Source organism: Bacillus rossius, chromosome 6 (assembly GCF_032445375.1).
Source record: "Bacillus rossius redtenbacheri isolate Brsri chromosome 6, Brsri_v3, whole genome shotgun sequence".
Lineage (NCBI taxonomy): Eukaryota > Metazoa > Arthropoda > Insecta > Phasmatodea > Bacillidae > Bacillus > Bacillus rossius.
Window position 1 is genome coordinate 66,891,796 of NC_086334.1, and position 16,536 is coordinate 66,908,331.

The 16,536-nt window shown below is 38.8% G+C and overlaps 1 protein-coding gene across 1 annotated transcript in view; it reads right to left on the reverse strand.

Annotated features, from left to right (window-relative positions):
• The window catches only part of LOC134533565 (phospholipase B1, membrane-associated-like), a 104,604-nt gene that overhangs the window by 3,333 nt on the left and 84,735 nt on the right, over nucleotides 1-16,536 (reverse strand). Inside the window, exon 7 of the mRNA XM_063371099.1 lies at nucleotides 15,282-15,438. Within this exon, the coding sequence (XP_063227169.1) occupies nucleotides 15,282-15,438 (157 nt within the window). The remainder of the gene's footprint in view (nucleotides 1-15,281; nucleotides 15,439-16,536) is intronic.

A 16,536-nucleotide genomic window follows, 5' to 3' on the forward strand; every position in this document is an offset into this window, starting at 1 on the left:
GAACACAAGAGAGCATCCTCTATTTGCTATGATGATATTATCAAAATCTTTGCTGCAAAAGGTCTCGCAAGTTGAATTTGAATCTTTAAAAAACATTTATGACGACAATTTAATGAACAAGTCTAGTAATTATACGGACTCCTTTATGGACATAGTGTGTTCATGCATGGAAGTTACAGTAGCACAGAAACTGTTAGATGTATATGTATGGAAAATGCTGAAATAGCACCATTTTTCCGTGGGAGGCCCCTGGACCCCCGCTTTATTGGTGTGGTATGTGCAAAAAAAGAGGGGGGTGGGGCGCATGAATCCATTCATGCCCCGGGTGCCAGAGACTCTAGTTGCGGCCCTGTGCACACCATTTCAAGTGAAGTGATAGCGTTTTTCTGGAATATTTCTGTACGTGCCCAAATGAGAGCCAAAATGATATGTTCCTAATAAAAAAATGATTTTTTTTTAGATCCTGAAAAAAATCACTTCAAAGATTTTTGATTGCTGAGACTTAAAATGTAAGTAGTTTTAGAGAATTTATAATATCTTGATGCAGTACCTGAATATATTTGATTGATGATGTTAGAAATGTATCTTATTGCTGTTCTCGTGACTGAAGGTCATGAAAAGCTAGAGTAAACTATGTGAGGAGAGCTCTACACAAAATAAGTGGGTCCTCTGGAAGAATATGGTAAGATAGGTTATTGAACATAGAATAAATTATGTATTATGTTTTGTGTGAAGCAAACGAGTGGTATTTAAAAATTTAGGGAAGAAATTGTTACGATAGTAGTATGACTCAAACAAAAAGTTAATTTAAACTTAAAATAATTTTTTGTAAATAACGTATGTTAAAAAATAATAAAAAACTTAAATTCCTCATTTACTAGCAGTCAGTAAGCTATCAAACCATCTTGGCCGCCATCTTGTAAATTTGTAATTATTAACCTATAAATTTGCTAAAAATTTCAAATCTCATCAAAAATATTATTTTCTTAAAATGATGATTAATTCTATCGATATGCGTACTTGTTTATATCCTTACTCGATGCAAAAAATATAATTTGATAAACAATGATAAAAGAGACAGGTTCAAGAAATTAAATATAAAATTTGCATTAAATTTTTTTTTATGTACTTAATTTCATCAAGAACAAAAATCAAGCAAATTACTAGCATTTCTCGATTCATAATATCTTATTAGAAGCCGAAGCAAGTCTTCTGGATGCCTTGACATATGTTTTCAGGCCAGATCTACATAACAGTCGGTTAACCAGGCACGTCTATTCTGTGGCCATGAACGCAAATCCAGTAGGAGGCAAGACGCATCAATTTGATAGCTAGGCACGTCTATTGAGCAGCCAAGCACGTAATCGACGTCCAGGTTGATTTATTTTGTGGCTGACGTCCAGTCGGCGACCAGGCACGACTATTTGTTGGCTAGTCAGATCAAGTCGGTGGTCAGGAAGGCACGAAGAGTAGGTGACAAGGCTGATCCAGTTGGTGGCCAGGCCTGTATTCGGAAATCAGGCACGTCCAGTAGCTGCAATATGCGCTTAGTCAGTGGACAGGCATGTCTATTCAGAGGTCAGATATGTATTTAGTGGTCAGGCATGACCAGCAGGTGGCAAGGTGCGTCCAGTGGCCAGGCACGTGCTTCCAGCCGGCTGGCCAGGCAAACACTCCCAGTGTTGACGAAGAGTCAGTGGCCAGGCACGCCTATAAGGTAGCCAGGAATGCATGTCCAGCAGGCGGCCAGACCTCCTCCAGGTGGTAGCCAGGAACTTCCAGTTGTGGCTAAAAATTCCAGTTGGAGGTAAGGCACATCCAGTTGGCGGTCAGACATGTTGAGTTTCTGGCTATACGTGTCCAGTTGATGGTAAGGCACATGAAGTTGGTAGCCAGGCACGTCTTGACATATTCTTTGTCGTATTCATGTCAAGTTGGTGAACATGCACGTCAGTCAGTTAGCCAGGCACGCACTTCCAGTCGTTTGGTCAGGCTAAGCCATCCATTTGGTGGCAAGGTACGTGCATTCGGTAGCCAGGCACGTACATTCAGAGGCCAGGAATGCATGTCCAGTAGGTGGCAAGGCGCTACCAGTTTTTGGTCAGACTAACACATTGAGTAGATGGCTAGCCACATTCAGTTGTTGGCCAGGAACGTCAGATAGGTTGGACAGACATGACCATTTGATGATCAGGGATGTACAGCCAATAGCTAAGATGTCTAATTTTTCGATACTCAGGGAACATTTTAAACACGTCATGTAAGATGTCAAACGCATGGACCAGGTGTCACCGAACCAAGAGACAAATCATGGTCCGACTACAGGCTTGACGATGCACAATCAACATCAAAAAGGAAGCACATTCTAAAAAGAAAGCACGTTCGTCAAAAACGAAGACAATCAAATAGGAGACATATTAAAACAAATTTATATAAAAAGATGCACATATATAAAAGTACACATATTTGTACGAAAATTCAAAATGGTATGATATGGTGTCATCAGAGGTATGCCATCTCTACAGTAGGATAGATCGGTAATAAAATAAAAACTTTGCTCAGGAAGGATATAGTTCTAGCTCCAGCCAGAGGAATTTTCACTCCAAGATGGCCGAATACTTACGCTTGGCAAACCACCGCCACCAAAATGTAGTCCCATAAGTAATACATAGCGCCCGGACATACTTTTATACACTACTCCTTAGTATTCACATCATCATATCCGTTAAATGTTTTTGTAAATCTTATAACATTATCTAAACCTTTCTACTGAAACAATTTTTGATAATATGAGCCATTGTTTCAGGGGATTAAAAAACAGAGGAGGCATTTAAAAAAATCATATTTTACGTACCATGTACACTATCAAAATTCGTTTTAATTTATTGTAATACAACGAATTATTACCTACAACTTTTGTCTGAAATAATGTTTTATACGACCTACCATTACTGCATGGAGTGGAATAAACTGGGGTTGAATGACAAAAAAATCCACAACTCCTAAATAGGCACACTATCAAATCCGTACAAATTGATTGCAAAACTCTACAAACATTAACTTAAACATTTGTCTGAAATAATTTCTGATACAACCAACCATTGTAAAGGGTGGATAAAAAAAAACTAATTTACCACTCCCTTAGTAGGCACACCATCGTAGCCGTTAAAACTGGTTGTAAATCCTATTTATTTTATCTTAAAATTTGTCTGAAACAATTTTTTATTGTTAAAACAATTAATCCAAGGGGTTGAAAAAACCTGGGGTTCAAAATGAAAAAATTAATTCCCTACCGTGTACACTATTAAATTCATCATTTATTTTGTTTAAATTTCTAAATATTGTCTAAAACTTTTGTTAAAAAAATAATTTTTTATATAACGAACCATTACTGCAAGGGGTAAAAATAACTAAGGTGTAGAAGTAAAAAAACACTTTTTTAATAGACATACTATCAAATTCGTTATAATTAATTGTATAAAACCTAAAATTTAACTAAAATTTTGGCTGAAACAATTTGTGATAAAACGAATTATTACCGTAAAAACAGGAATTTCAATTTTAAAAAAATGTGTTACAATTTATTTTAAAACATTTTAATACTTAAACTTTGTGCAAAGTAAATTTTTATACGATCACGTTATTGGTTCAAAGGATGTATTAAATAAATTGGATGTATTGAATAAATTACCTTAGTTGGCATAATTTGAAATTCGTTCTAAGCTATCCAATGCTGGATGCAGAGAGTTAAAAACATTCATAACATTTTCGCTACTTGAAAATTGAGAAATTGCTCAATCCATCGTTTTGTAATATTAGAGAAAATAAATATGCTATGAACATAAAGTTTTTAAAATGTTCCAGAAGTTTATAGAAGTTCCCGAAATATTTCCAGAAGAAAGAGGTACTTTTAAATCTACCTACGCCTGTAGGCTGTGCCGAAAGGTATTTTATTATTTGCACTTAAGTTACTTAGATCAGTACAATATAATTAAATAAAACAATTGTTCAGCGACCAGGAAATAACCTTTTTTCTTGAAGGCTGTGCCATAAGGAATTCAGTAGTTGAAATATGTAGAGCTGTTATCTGTGTCCAAGTATCCAAATTCAAAGTTTTATGCATATTATCTTATTACACTTCGTTTTTAATTGAGATTTATTATTTTCATTTTCTCCAGTCACTCTTAGATGAACTTTTGCAAAACTGATTTTATATCTACATCTTCACTGTAAGAACCAAACTTCGACCGTAGTTGTTGTGTATGGAGGTAGCCGAAACTTAATTATTCCATTTTATGCTCAACCAAAATCAGTCTCTATTTTGGAAGAGGAATAGTTGTATTTTTTTTTTTTTCAAAATAGACTTTTGATTAGTTAAGCTGGTTTAGAGCATGAAATGAAATTTAAAATTTAAAAATTACTTTTATTGAACGTGTTAATGTAAAAATTTGCATCACTATATTATTGATTGCAATAATACATTTGCCAATTAAAGTATAAAAATATTCTATATAATTTAACTTACTGTTTTTCGAGTACCACTTTTTGATTACTTTTTAAGTGAAATATTTTATTACTTTGAGACATAACACGTGACTCAAAGGTGTGTCTAAAGTAAAGTTCATTTAATGATGTTCTCCTAATGAACCAATTTTTCCAGAATCTTTAATATTTAAATAATCCAATAAGCACGTAAAAATAAGTAACAATCATTAACTGTGTCTGAAAAATTTCAGATATATTTCCAAAATATCGATCTGGCCTTAATGTTACTGCTGAAAATTTATAAGTTAAGAAGAAAGAATTGTTTTTCATTAAAGTTAAGAACACATACGTCTGCAGTAGAGAAAAAAAGCTAATGATGTTTGTAAATTTATGTTAGAAAAAGGTTTCTACCTCTTAAATGGTACTGTCTGAGATATCCATTTGGTAACACAGAGAAGCTAACCTGCCGACGAGTGGCGGGTCACCTTGCTACTCATTGGAAGAGCTGTTTTCCCAAACGCGAACTGGTCCGCCCGCGCTACTTGCTCCGTGCCAAGGCTAACCGCCTCCTGTGCAAGGCTGTGACGTCAGCCAGAGGCCGTCGACTTTTCACGGGCCTCTTTTACTGTCCAGAACAAGATTGCATAACGATAAAAACAAGCGAACGGATAACTACACGGCGGTTTTTGGTTCGCGGTGTTTGTTGGAAAAAAGTAACACATGGAATATATTCCGTTCATAAACTTTACAATTCGAGAAATTTTCTAACAAATTGGAGTAAGTCGTTTAATTTGACAGTAAATTTGATGTTATGTTTTTCTCACAAAGCAATCAATTGGATTTTTAAATATTTTTAAATTATATACGGAGCTAATCTTTTCATCTTCCCATTATCAGCAAATTATCTGCTTCAAATATTTAAGCTATTGTTTACCTCTTTACCATTTTTCTTGTTCATCATTGTACTTAAAACATTTTTAATGTCTTTGAATACGTCCAAATAATCTACGTATTATTTTCGTCATGGCAATTCTGTCCACATGAATACGTTAAAGCACATTCTTTCCCTTAATATATTAATACAATTTTCAGCGTATTTCTTTTATTTATTTTTACTTAAGAAATTTATTTTTAAGGTGTAACGTGAAACAGCGTGAGTTCCATTTCTTTGAAGGCACAAATTTAAACATTCAGAAACTGTTATTTTGAAGCCTACATTGAATTTTAAGAAATATTTATTTGTAAAATCAACGAATTTGCTTCCGATAATTTAAAGTAAAATATCTCTGCTACAGCCATTTTACATTTGCCCCTTAGGTTTTTTTTTAGTATATTTTCAGAATTTATTCTATCAGCCTGAGAACTTCTCGTTTTTTCAGCAAGGATCGAGTTCTAGCACAAGCCAGAATTTTTTCTGTAATTTATATAATTTTTGTTATTCCTGTTATTGATTTAGCAAAACCTGCGTTGGTTTTCTCCTTGTGCTCCTGATTATTCCTGCCAATATTTTATTGGTTTTCCCCATGTGTTCTTGATTATTCCTGCCTTTTTTTGTTTCTCTAAGCGCTTCTGGTCATTCCTAGTGTGATTTTTGTTGGTTTTCTCCATGTGCTCCTTGTTATTCCTGGCAAGACTTCTGCTGATATTCTCTGAGTGTTTCTGGTTATTCCTGAGAAAACAATCCCTGCATGTAATTATTTTTCGTAATGGGAAATGCAAATTTTATTCAGAGTTTCGCTTATTTAGTAAATTACTTTCACCAAATCCGCACTTAAAAAATATGTTTTTATCAGGTTGACTTTAGACAAAAATAAATTTCAAAGCAGTCATGAGGACTGGCGACAGAAGTGAAAACTTAAAACTATAAACAAACAGTTGTTATTTTTGGATATCCAAATAAATTTGTGATAAAAATCAGAGACTTTTTCGCAATTTTTACGAAAAAAATTTGTTTTATCACGTTAGTAAAATAACTTATAAATTACTATAAAATACGCATTGGAAGTAATTGTAGGTATTAAAAAAATAAATAATGACGTTCTTAATTTTTAGGCTATATTGCTACAAAGACTCCGTTTTTCGTTATTCAAACTATATATCTATATGAGAATATAAATATATTTGTTCTCACTTTTTACTGCACAGTAATCGTATACTTAAAATTTAAATACATAATGACAATTATTACGTATTAATTGAATACACCAAACACAGCGACACAACAGCGAAGAGCAGCTGACTATCTTTCTCGCTCGGGTACACTCGGCGGTCCCGAGTTCGCCCGATCGAGCCTTTAACCCAAGAGCGTGACGGATCAGCCTAACTTACTACCTACGTAAAAATGTGTGTGCGGTGCGCCAAAAGAAGTTTTCACTTCAAACATCCATTACTCAGACGATTACTTTGCCTTAAACCAACTGAAAAATGTTATCATGCAACACTAATTTCTTTCTCGTTGTCTATCGAAGCCCTCCTCTTGCGATCGTGAGTGAGAATCCCACACACCACATAAAAAGTAAATATTATTTATCTCCACGCAACATGTGGCGACATCTGTTGGCAAGAATCGGAACTACTGCGACAAGTTTCTTGTGTGAGATAAATTAAATCTCGCTGATGAAATATTAAAACTCCTATTTAAGTAATTGTTCCAATTTAAAAATCTCAGTTTGTATATTGTATTCGTATCAAAAGCTAAGATGGATCGTAGTTCGTTGCCTGCAGTTGTATCATAAGGACACAGGTGTAATATCTGCAGCAAGGAATTTATCTTGAGCAAGAATACTTGACAATACGCGAAGAATGACTGTGTTAAAAACCTGTTATGCAAAAAGATAAGCTGTGTTGGGTGTAGCAAGTCGTTTATGCGAAGAGAGAGCATAAAAAGACACAGCAGAATATGTAAAGTCAAGGCCACTTACAAGATAGAGGACAATGGTGGAGCCACTATTCTAAAGAAGAATGTGCTCCAAATCTACGCGGTAGTAGGTCCTAGGCTCTGATTCGCGAATGCGGGTCACACGGAATGGTTCGGGACTCCAATTCTAAATTGAAACCTTTCTCGAAGATGCATTTCTGCTTAAATATTCGCACAATGTCACCCACTTCAGCTTTAGGCTTTCTTTGATCTTTATTTTTCGTGTTGGAAAACACTGTTTGAAGCAAGTGATCATCTTTTATGTCTTTGGTTTTAATTTTCATGGCAGAATTTACATTGGAATTGTATTCGCTTATAAGTTTCGGCAAGATATCCAGCCGCTTGTAATCTGTTAGCTATAAACTTTTGCCACATCTTAGTGCGCAAAGTTCTGTTAAAACTTGCGGCAATAGAGATTTGACATTACTAAATGTAGAGTAGTGATTAATGCCAAAAATCTTCATTAAAGCCTTGATGGTCACGATGTAGAATTCTTTGCCGTGATCCGTTTGCAGGTGCGACGGTACATGTCCATCACACAAAATGTCTGCAATGGTCTTGGTTACGTCGATTGCATTCTTCGATTTCACAGGCCTGGCCCAAGAGAACGTAATGTGCACTTCGATGAAAGTAAACATGTACTTGAAACATTTATTCATTCAGGAATATAGTGTCATCAAGGTCCGCCTGGAATAAGTTATCAAGTCCACGCACTATGTATTTTCGCCGAAGGTATTTTCATAATGCAGGAGCTTAAATTTAACATGCGATTCCGGTTAGACTCATTATATGTAGCCAGCTTTCCTCAGTTCTTCAAGTTTGGATAATATTTCGTTGATGTGCGAATATTTTCCTGCACTAAACGAACCTGTCGACCAATTCATTGAACTTGTCCCGATATGCATAGTCAAAGTTCTGACTATTTTATTGCTTTTCTTAAACCTTTACAGTGAACGGATAGTACACTGAATATATTGGTGAGAATGTAGATTTTTTCACCATCATCGTTATATATGCCACTTTCTGGATAGTTGTCCCGAAAATGTGCATGAGTTAGTTCTATAAGTTTCTTGTACTCTTGAAAATCTTCGTGAGAATAGTCTTTAGGTTCACTGTGATAGAGTAATTCGTACAGACCTGGAATCCCTTTTGGTTTGTATTCTTATACACATGTGATAATTCCTGGTAAAAGTCAATTACTTTAGCACAGAGGAACAATTTATTATGTTTTCTGTCACTCTGTAGGTCGTGTCAATATTTCGACTCTGAAAGATCTCAAGTATGGCCGCACCATTCCATTGACTTGGTGTCCATGTTTCTGTTGTGTTTTCTTGTGCATAGACTATGTACCTACTCGTAAAGGCCTCTTCTTCTTGAGCTGGATCATATTTACTCTTTTTCGCAGTAGACATCTCGTCATCAACTTTTATATTCATATTGATTGGTGGTTCTTTTTGTTTTTAAGTTCGTAGAGACGAATAGTAATTGGTTTAAATATATCTTCATTTTCCATTTCAAGTGCAAGACTGTCTTTTATAGCAAGTAGATATTTTTCACGAACAGACTGTATAGCACGATGTAGGTCACTGGCCAAGTCAAACATTGTACTGTCTGAAAACATGTTCAAAGATTTCCTTTTATACTTGTTATTTGTCCGCATAAACTTCTTCCCTGTGGTTAGCAAGATCTGTGTTCGTGGCCAAATAAATAAATGATATATTCAGGCTACTTTGAAAAGTTCTCAAATCATCGCTTCTTTGTGCGTTTAATAGTTCGATCCCGTCGCGAATTCAAAAATCCGAGGCTTCCACGTGCTGGTCGATGACTAGAAGTTACTCTAATAATTCTTTTTTCACACTTTCAACTTTTTGAGCGAATAACAAAATGTATTTCCGGATATCGGTGTCATAAGAATCAACTGCTACTACCGGATTTATAAATGCTATGACTTATATTTGACGATAAACTGATTGAAACCTTGTCTGTACCTGCCTTTATATAGAGGCCAGCCTTTGACTATAACTAGGAATCCGTGCTCCTTTTTCCAGCACAAGAAGCACATGTCTTTGGATACCTGGAAAGAGATATCGGTGTTCGTGTGATCGTCATAAGCGTGACGTAAATTGAGTTCGTGCATGCAAAAAGGTAATATGATGTTCACATTGTCACATAGGAGATGTTTCGGTATGCGACTGACCACGTAACACAGGTAAATGCAGTCTGCTTTGGCGTGTCTGCCCGTGGAAAAGTACTCGTGTATTATGCCTCGATTCTCGCACATGACGTCGTCGAAGATCATTACAGAATTGACTCTTACATTGCTAGAAAGTAGCACATCTGTATTATTGGAAAACGGAAATACTCCTGGCTTTCCAATGATCGTAGAATAATAGCTAGATGCTGGTGCTTTGTTTGTTGCATCGTCTTGGAATAGTGGTACATATTTTCGAACCAAAGACGTATGGATCCTCCAGCAGACTCAGTAGAACACACGTTTTGCCACAGTTTGATGGTCCTGCCATAATGCATATTATGGTAGAAGACAATAACAAACAATGCCATTCACGCACACTAACTTAGTCGTCATGCGTGATGCGCACGTGTTAACACACTTCTTTTTTGACGACTTGTATTGTACTGAAGAAATTGTATAAAAGTAAACTAATTTATACTTTCGGCTCAGTTGACTCGAAGAGGTAAGCACAAAGAAAACATCGGCGCAGGACTCCTAATCTCGCTTTTAGATAATCTGCCTTTCGAACTACGCATTCCAGGCTACAGTTTCTGTGGTCCAGGAACTAAACTAGCAAAAAGACTAGATAGAGGAGACATGGGTATTAATTATCTCGACGAAAAGTGTAAGAAGCACGATATTCATTTTCCCTCAGCAAGGATTTGGAATCAAGGAACCGAGCTGAAGAGATAATGGCACAGAAAGATGAAGATATAAGTAAACCGCCAGATGCAGGTCTATGGTTATGAAGGCAAAAACCAAATAAGGAATGAGTACTGGTCAAGCCAAGGCCCGCAAGACCAAGCGCAAGACTGATGCAGGAGTTCAAAAACCCAAGCAAAAAATACAGACTCTCGACAAGAAAATTACTGACGGATTTCCACCGCTACTTTTACCTGCATTGGGCGCCCTCGGTGACCTCATAGGTGCTACGAGTGGTATAGTGCGGGCAGTCCACACTTCCAAGAACGAGCGTCAGCAGTTGAAGGAAGCAAGAAGACACAATACTAGCATGGAAGCCATTTTTATGGGCAAAAAAGGTGCAGGACTTTACTTACGGCCACACAAATTAGGTCGAGGCATAAAGTGTGTTTATGCGAGATAATTTACCTAGCAATTCAAAGACACGTGAGTGTGCCATTATTAATTTAGATTTGTCGGCAGTTTGTGACACGCACTGGGTAGCATACGTTAAGTCTGAAACAAACCCAATTCTATGACAGTTTCTGTAATTTAAGACCTCCACCATAACTTAGGTGGTATCTAGACCGGACTAATACGCTGTGCTACATGCACGCAACAGAACAGTCGCCTAACCAAATAAACTGCGGACACTTGTGTCTTCTTTATTTAACTAACAGTACTAAATTTTTTTTATTATTTAAGTATATACAGTTATGAATATAAGTCAGGCATGTTAATAATACTTATGCTGAAAGGTCACAGTTTGGAGCTATGGGCGATCAATTTCCCGCCCCTAGAGTTTGAAGGTGAATGATGTGTAGGACTCGTACATTATCAAACATATAATGCCATACCGAATATTGACAAAGATAAAGGTCAGATTTGTTTCCTGAAAGGCATTGGGACCGCGTAAGAAATACAGTTACCTGTTGTATCTTACAAAAATAACGACATTGCAAATTATATCAAGGAATATTTACGACAGAATGTACACTTTCAACTCCATGAAAACCCAAACGCCCAAAAAAGCATTCTACTATTAAGTGAACATGTTGACTTTACGAAACCTGGATCAGCAGGCACGATACTTATTCGAAACGAAGATTTAAGATGCAGAAAATATGTACGAATCTAAGCGAGCAGTAAACATATTGCCCGTGAATGTCATACGAATAAACTGTAATTTGGCAAGTTAAACGTATCTCAACGGAAGACTAAACAACGTACTTCACGTGTTTTCGCCAATGTTTCCACCAGGATATAAACTGATTGAAGTGCCGCAAAGAATCATTTACTTTCCAGTCGTTGGGAAATGTGCACACGAAGTCGTCTTGAGAATAGTTGGCCAGCGAGGACGATTGGTGAATTTTCAAGACGAAGGAATTACATTATGTCAAATCTTAAAGCAATGGGAATAAAGTTTATGACACCGAGAAGTTATAAACTAGGCGTGCAAAAGACCAGTTCTCTACCAGACGTCAGTGCATTAACACCTGATAGCATAAAGTTTCGTCTCAGTATTGGACAATTGTTGAATAAATATGGAAGACGAAATACTCAACGTGGAAGACATGTTGATTTTAATGAAACATATATCTTATTTTCATAGGTAAATTAAAATCCTTAAATGATATTTTCTAGCATTTGCACCATTTCATAATAACATTTATAATTTTAGCAATAGTTATATTTAGCAATAGCAATTTTAATGTATTATTCCGACATCAAACTGGATAAAACAACCATATAGGAATAAAAAGAAATATTGACAAAATTCAATTTCACCTTTACTTTTCATTAAAAGACATAGAAGGATTTATCTGTACAATTATAATGCTAACATATTTAACATTAATAGAACCTTATATTTTAGGTGACCCTGATAATTTTAGGCTATGTGATGACAGCATTGCAAAAATGGAACTTCACGAGTACCAGAGAAAGCGCTACCTTCTGAAGTACGCATTGCTGTACAGCACCAATATATCTGTACTTTATCTTTCGCATTTATTTCTAAGTTTTAGAGGCACGCTGACAAAGGCAGATGGCATGCATCCGACAACGATGACAATATCCTGCAATGGTATTCTTCGCCTATTCGAGCGCATTACATATGTTCTCAATGACATCGAGGTAGAACAGACGAGAAATGTGGGAAAAACATCTGCTATGAAAAATTACCTTTCGCTCATGCCGAATGAACTGTCTGCTGCAAAGATGGTTGGCTGGGGTCTAGAGGATGATTACAAGCTACCTGTTTATGCCGAAGGAAAATTCGAAGTTTGCATTATTCTGTCCATGCTTCTTGGATTCGCTGAAGACTACAATATAAAAATTAATTATAAACAAGAGCTCGCACTACTTCTAGCCAACACGAGCATTATTGCAATTGCTGCTGATGTAGAAAACTCACAGGATGTCTGATGATTCATGATCGACTTCCAGCGTAAAACGAGAAAAGCTGTGAAAATTCTCTCATAGATATTGGTGCATTTTGCGAGATTAGTATAGTTACGGACGAGCTTTTCTAGTGTCGAGATATAATTCAACCTGCAAGGTTTTTAGAGCCAAAATGGATTCGTCTTAAAAGAAATTTCCGTCACCTATAAGGACGACGATAGGACTCGAAATCGCACCTTCCGGCCTCCATATCCCTGTAAACTATTCGATGAATAAAGTAAACGCCCGAATAACTGGCTATGCAAATATTACTACGGCATGGAGTGGGACGAAGGTAAAATTCCCTTCCACGAAGTGAAAAACACTCTAGATGATTTTCTACCGCAGAATCCGCGTGGCATCATTTATGTTGCAGAAGAAATAGATGAGCAAATTTGCGATGCAGCCACCGAACTTGTAGACCTGCAGACTGACTACAGCTGTCCTTCTCTGCGCAAGCTTAGCATAGTGTTTGGCGGGCAGCCACATAACAATTTTGAACGATTATGTTCCTGAACAAACTCGCAGCTAATGCGGAAATGGCACTCGCAGTTTGAGTAGAGTCTACATATATAAAAGGTGTGTAACCGTTTATGCCTTCATTTGTCGTCCGACCAACAAGAAGATGTTTTCGTTTCACCTTACCAGTATGATTGTGATCTTAAGACCTAGCTTCAGCAGTGTCGAGTACAGCTACTGGGATGCCGGATATCTGCGCACATATACGGAAACCTGCGATGGAGGCGCTCAACACTTGCGGTTTTCGCACTTTCCTGTGTCCTACGAACCGACTCAGCAGCTGATCTATTGCTGCCAACCTGTAAACTGTGCCGTCCATCACACGAGACCCTACACGATGCTTCCAGCCAGCATCGAATAAGTAGTCGCTTCGCCTGCACGTGCAACACCCAATTTGGACGTGTCGCAACCAGTTGTGCCCAAAAGACGTGCGTCTTGTCATAGTTCAGTCAGTGATCCTGTTTCAACTTACACCGAAGCAAAGCCCAGGTGCAGCCGTGGTCACATACGTCATCGTCCATGTCTCACCGAGGCAGTCGTCGCCGCCGAAGAAGATGACCAGTCGGATACCTGTGTTCCTGAGCCCGAGACCAGAGGATCACTTGTAACCGGAGTTGACGAGGAAGTCCGTGCAGTGTTAAAGACTTGCTTACGAAATGATTTATATATAACCTAATATTTATTTGTTTATTTTTTAAAAATAAATAGGTAAAACTTGAACTTTGTGTGTTTTTTCCAGAGTTTTTAAATATCTGCATTTTAAAATATCAAAGAAATTAATTAAATAAGTCAATATTGTGACTCACGTCGTATATCAGCAGTTGCGGGCATATAAGTGAGTACCGGACGAAAGGACATTCATTCCACCTCTGACCGCGGTGCAGTGTGGATAATCTTTTTTGACTAGTCTGGTGCGTAAGTCCGCTATTCTTGAGAGCTCGATGGCTTCTTGAACATGGACCTAGATGGACGGTCTACCATCAGCAGTGCAATTCGCAGAGATCGCAACGTCATCGTATCGCCTACTGCAGAGGTTCCAGTGGCAGCTGTATCTACTATATAAGTTATAATAATTCAAAAAGCTATTGTCAATAGATTTTCCCCCATAAATCCATGTAATGCACAGTCATTTCGCCCCGAAAATATTATAATTAGTATAGATATACGTGTAAGCGATGTGATTTCCCTTCTCCTGTATGAAAAAGGAATAGCTTTTTACAGCGATGAGTGTGGCCTCAGAAGGTATTTTCTTAACTCTAACGTTTCATATCTGAAGAGAACGTTTTTTTTTTTCGTATTATAACATTAGAAATAAAATTTTCAAGGACTTAGCTTTAATCATTGTGGATCACGTTCTAGTAAATTTTCCGAGCATTTTTTTTTTGCAAATATTCTTACAGTTAAATAAGTTCACCTGACTGAAATTACTTTGCGCGTTTAGTATTTACATTGAAAAAGACAAAAGAGGTGATACCAACACGAGTTTAATGTGTCCCATCGAGCTATAAGCAGTGCAGTGAAATGATATGCAGGCAACACGCAATTATGGAAATCTGAACGGCTACACTATAACTCCATTGCAAATGCCAGAATACAAAAGTAAATATTTGATGCTAATATAACCCAACTAAAAGCAATTCAAGCATACTCTACTGGGAGTACAATAACTGATACACCAGAAGGACCCGGGTTTGATTTACGATCGAGCCATTCTTGCGTATTCTAGGTCTCTATGCAAATGTTACAATGGTGCTTTTCCTAAGGCCGAGGCCTTTCTTGAATTGTAATAGTTGTCCATCTTTATTGACTTCGCTGGAGGAAAGATGCAGTGTCCAAATAAAATATTGAAAAATAAAAAATACAAATAGCGGTAAACTAACTATCTGTTTGGTACTATTCGAAGCCAGAGTAGAAATCACTTGGTGTAGTGTGTTCCAATGACGCAGGTTCAGGTATTTGTAAAGCAAGAATGTTAGGCGGTTCCTAAGTGCAGGGATATGTTACCTCGGGCGTGGCTCTTCTGGCTGAGGTGGAAGCAGTCTGGGGACATGTAGGCGAGGTCGGTGGCGCCAGTATCGTTGACCAGGGGCATCTTAACCCCCAGAGTGAAGGGCTGCACCACCACTGCGAAGTCCTCCCGCTCGTAGCGACCCGAGTCGACCTGCACACAACCCTTCTCCCGAGTCATCTGACCCCAATCACCACGGCCTGTCTTGGGCGGTGGGCAGACCACCCTTCTCTATCAGTATCGTTGACCAGGGGCATCTTCACCCCCAGAGTGAAGGGCTGCACCACCACTGCGAAGTCCTCCCGCTCGTAGAGACCCGAGTCGACCTGCACACAACCCTTCTCCCGAGTCATCTGACCCCAATCACCACGGCCTGTCTTGGGCGGTGGGCAGACCACCCTTCTCTATCAGTATCGTTGACCAGGGGCATCTTCACCCCCAGAGTGAAGGGCTGCACTACCACTGCGAAGTCCTCCCGCTCGTAGCGACCCGTGTCGACCTGCACACAACCCTTCTCCCGAGTCATCTGACCCCAAGCACCATGGCCTGTCTTGGGCAGTGGGCAGACCACCCTTCTCTATCAATACAGGGACCAGGGGCATCTTCACCCCCAGAGTGAAGGGCTGCACCACCACTGCGAAGTCTTCCCGCTCGTAGCGACCCGAGTCGACCTGCACACAACCCTTCTCCCGAGTCATCTGACCCCAAGCACCACGGCCTGTCTTGGGCAGTGGGCAGACCACCCTTCTCTATCAAGACAGGGACTAGGGGCATCTTCACCCCCAGAGTGAAGGGCTGCACCACCACTGCGAAGTCCTCCCGCTCGTAGCGACCCGAGTCGACCTGCACACAACCCTTCTCCCGAGTCATCTGACCCCAAGCACCACGGCCTGTCTTGGGCAGTGGGCAGACCACCCTTCTCTATCAATACAGGGACCAGGGGCATCTTCACCCCCAGAGTGAAGGGCTGCACCACCACTGCGAAGTCCTCCCGCTCGTAGCGACCCGAGTCGACCTGCACACAACCCTTCTCCCGAGTCATCTGACCCCAATCACCACGGCCTGTCTTGGGCAGTGGGCAGACCACCCTTCTCTATCAAGACAGGGACCAGGGGCATCTTCACCCCCAGAGTGAAGGGTTGCACCACCACTGCGAAGTCCTCCCGCTCGTAGCGACCCGAGTCTACCTGCACACAACCCTTCTCCCGAGTCATCTGACCCCAAGCACCACGGCCTGTCTTGGGCAGTGGG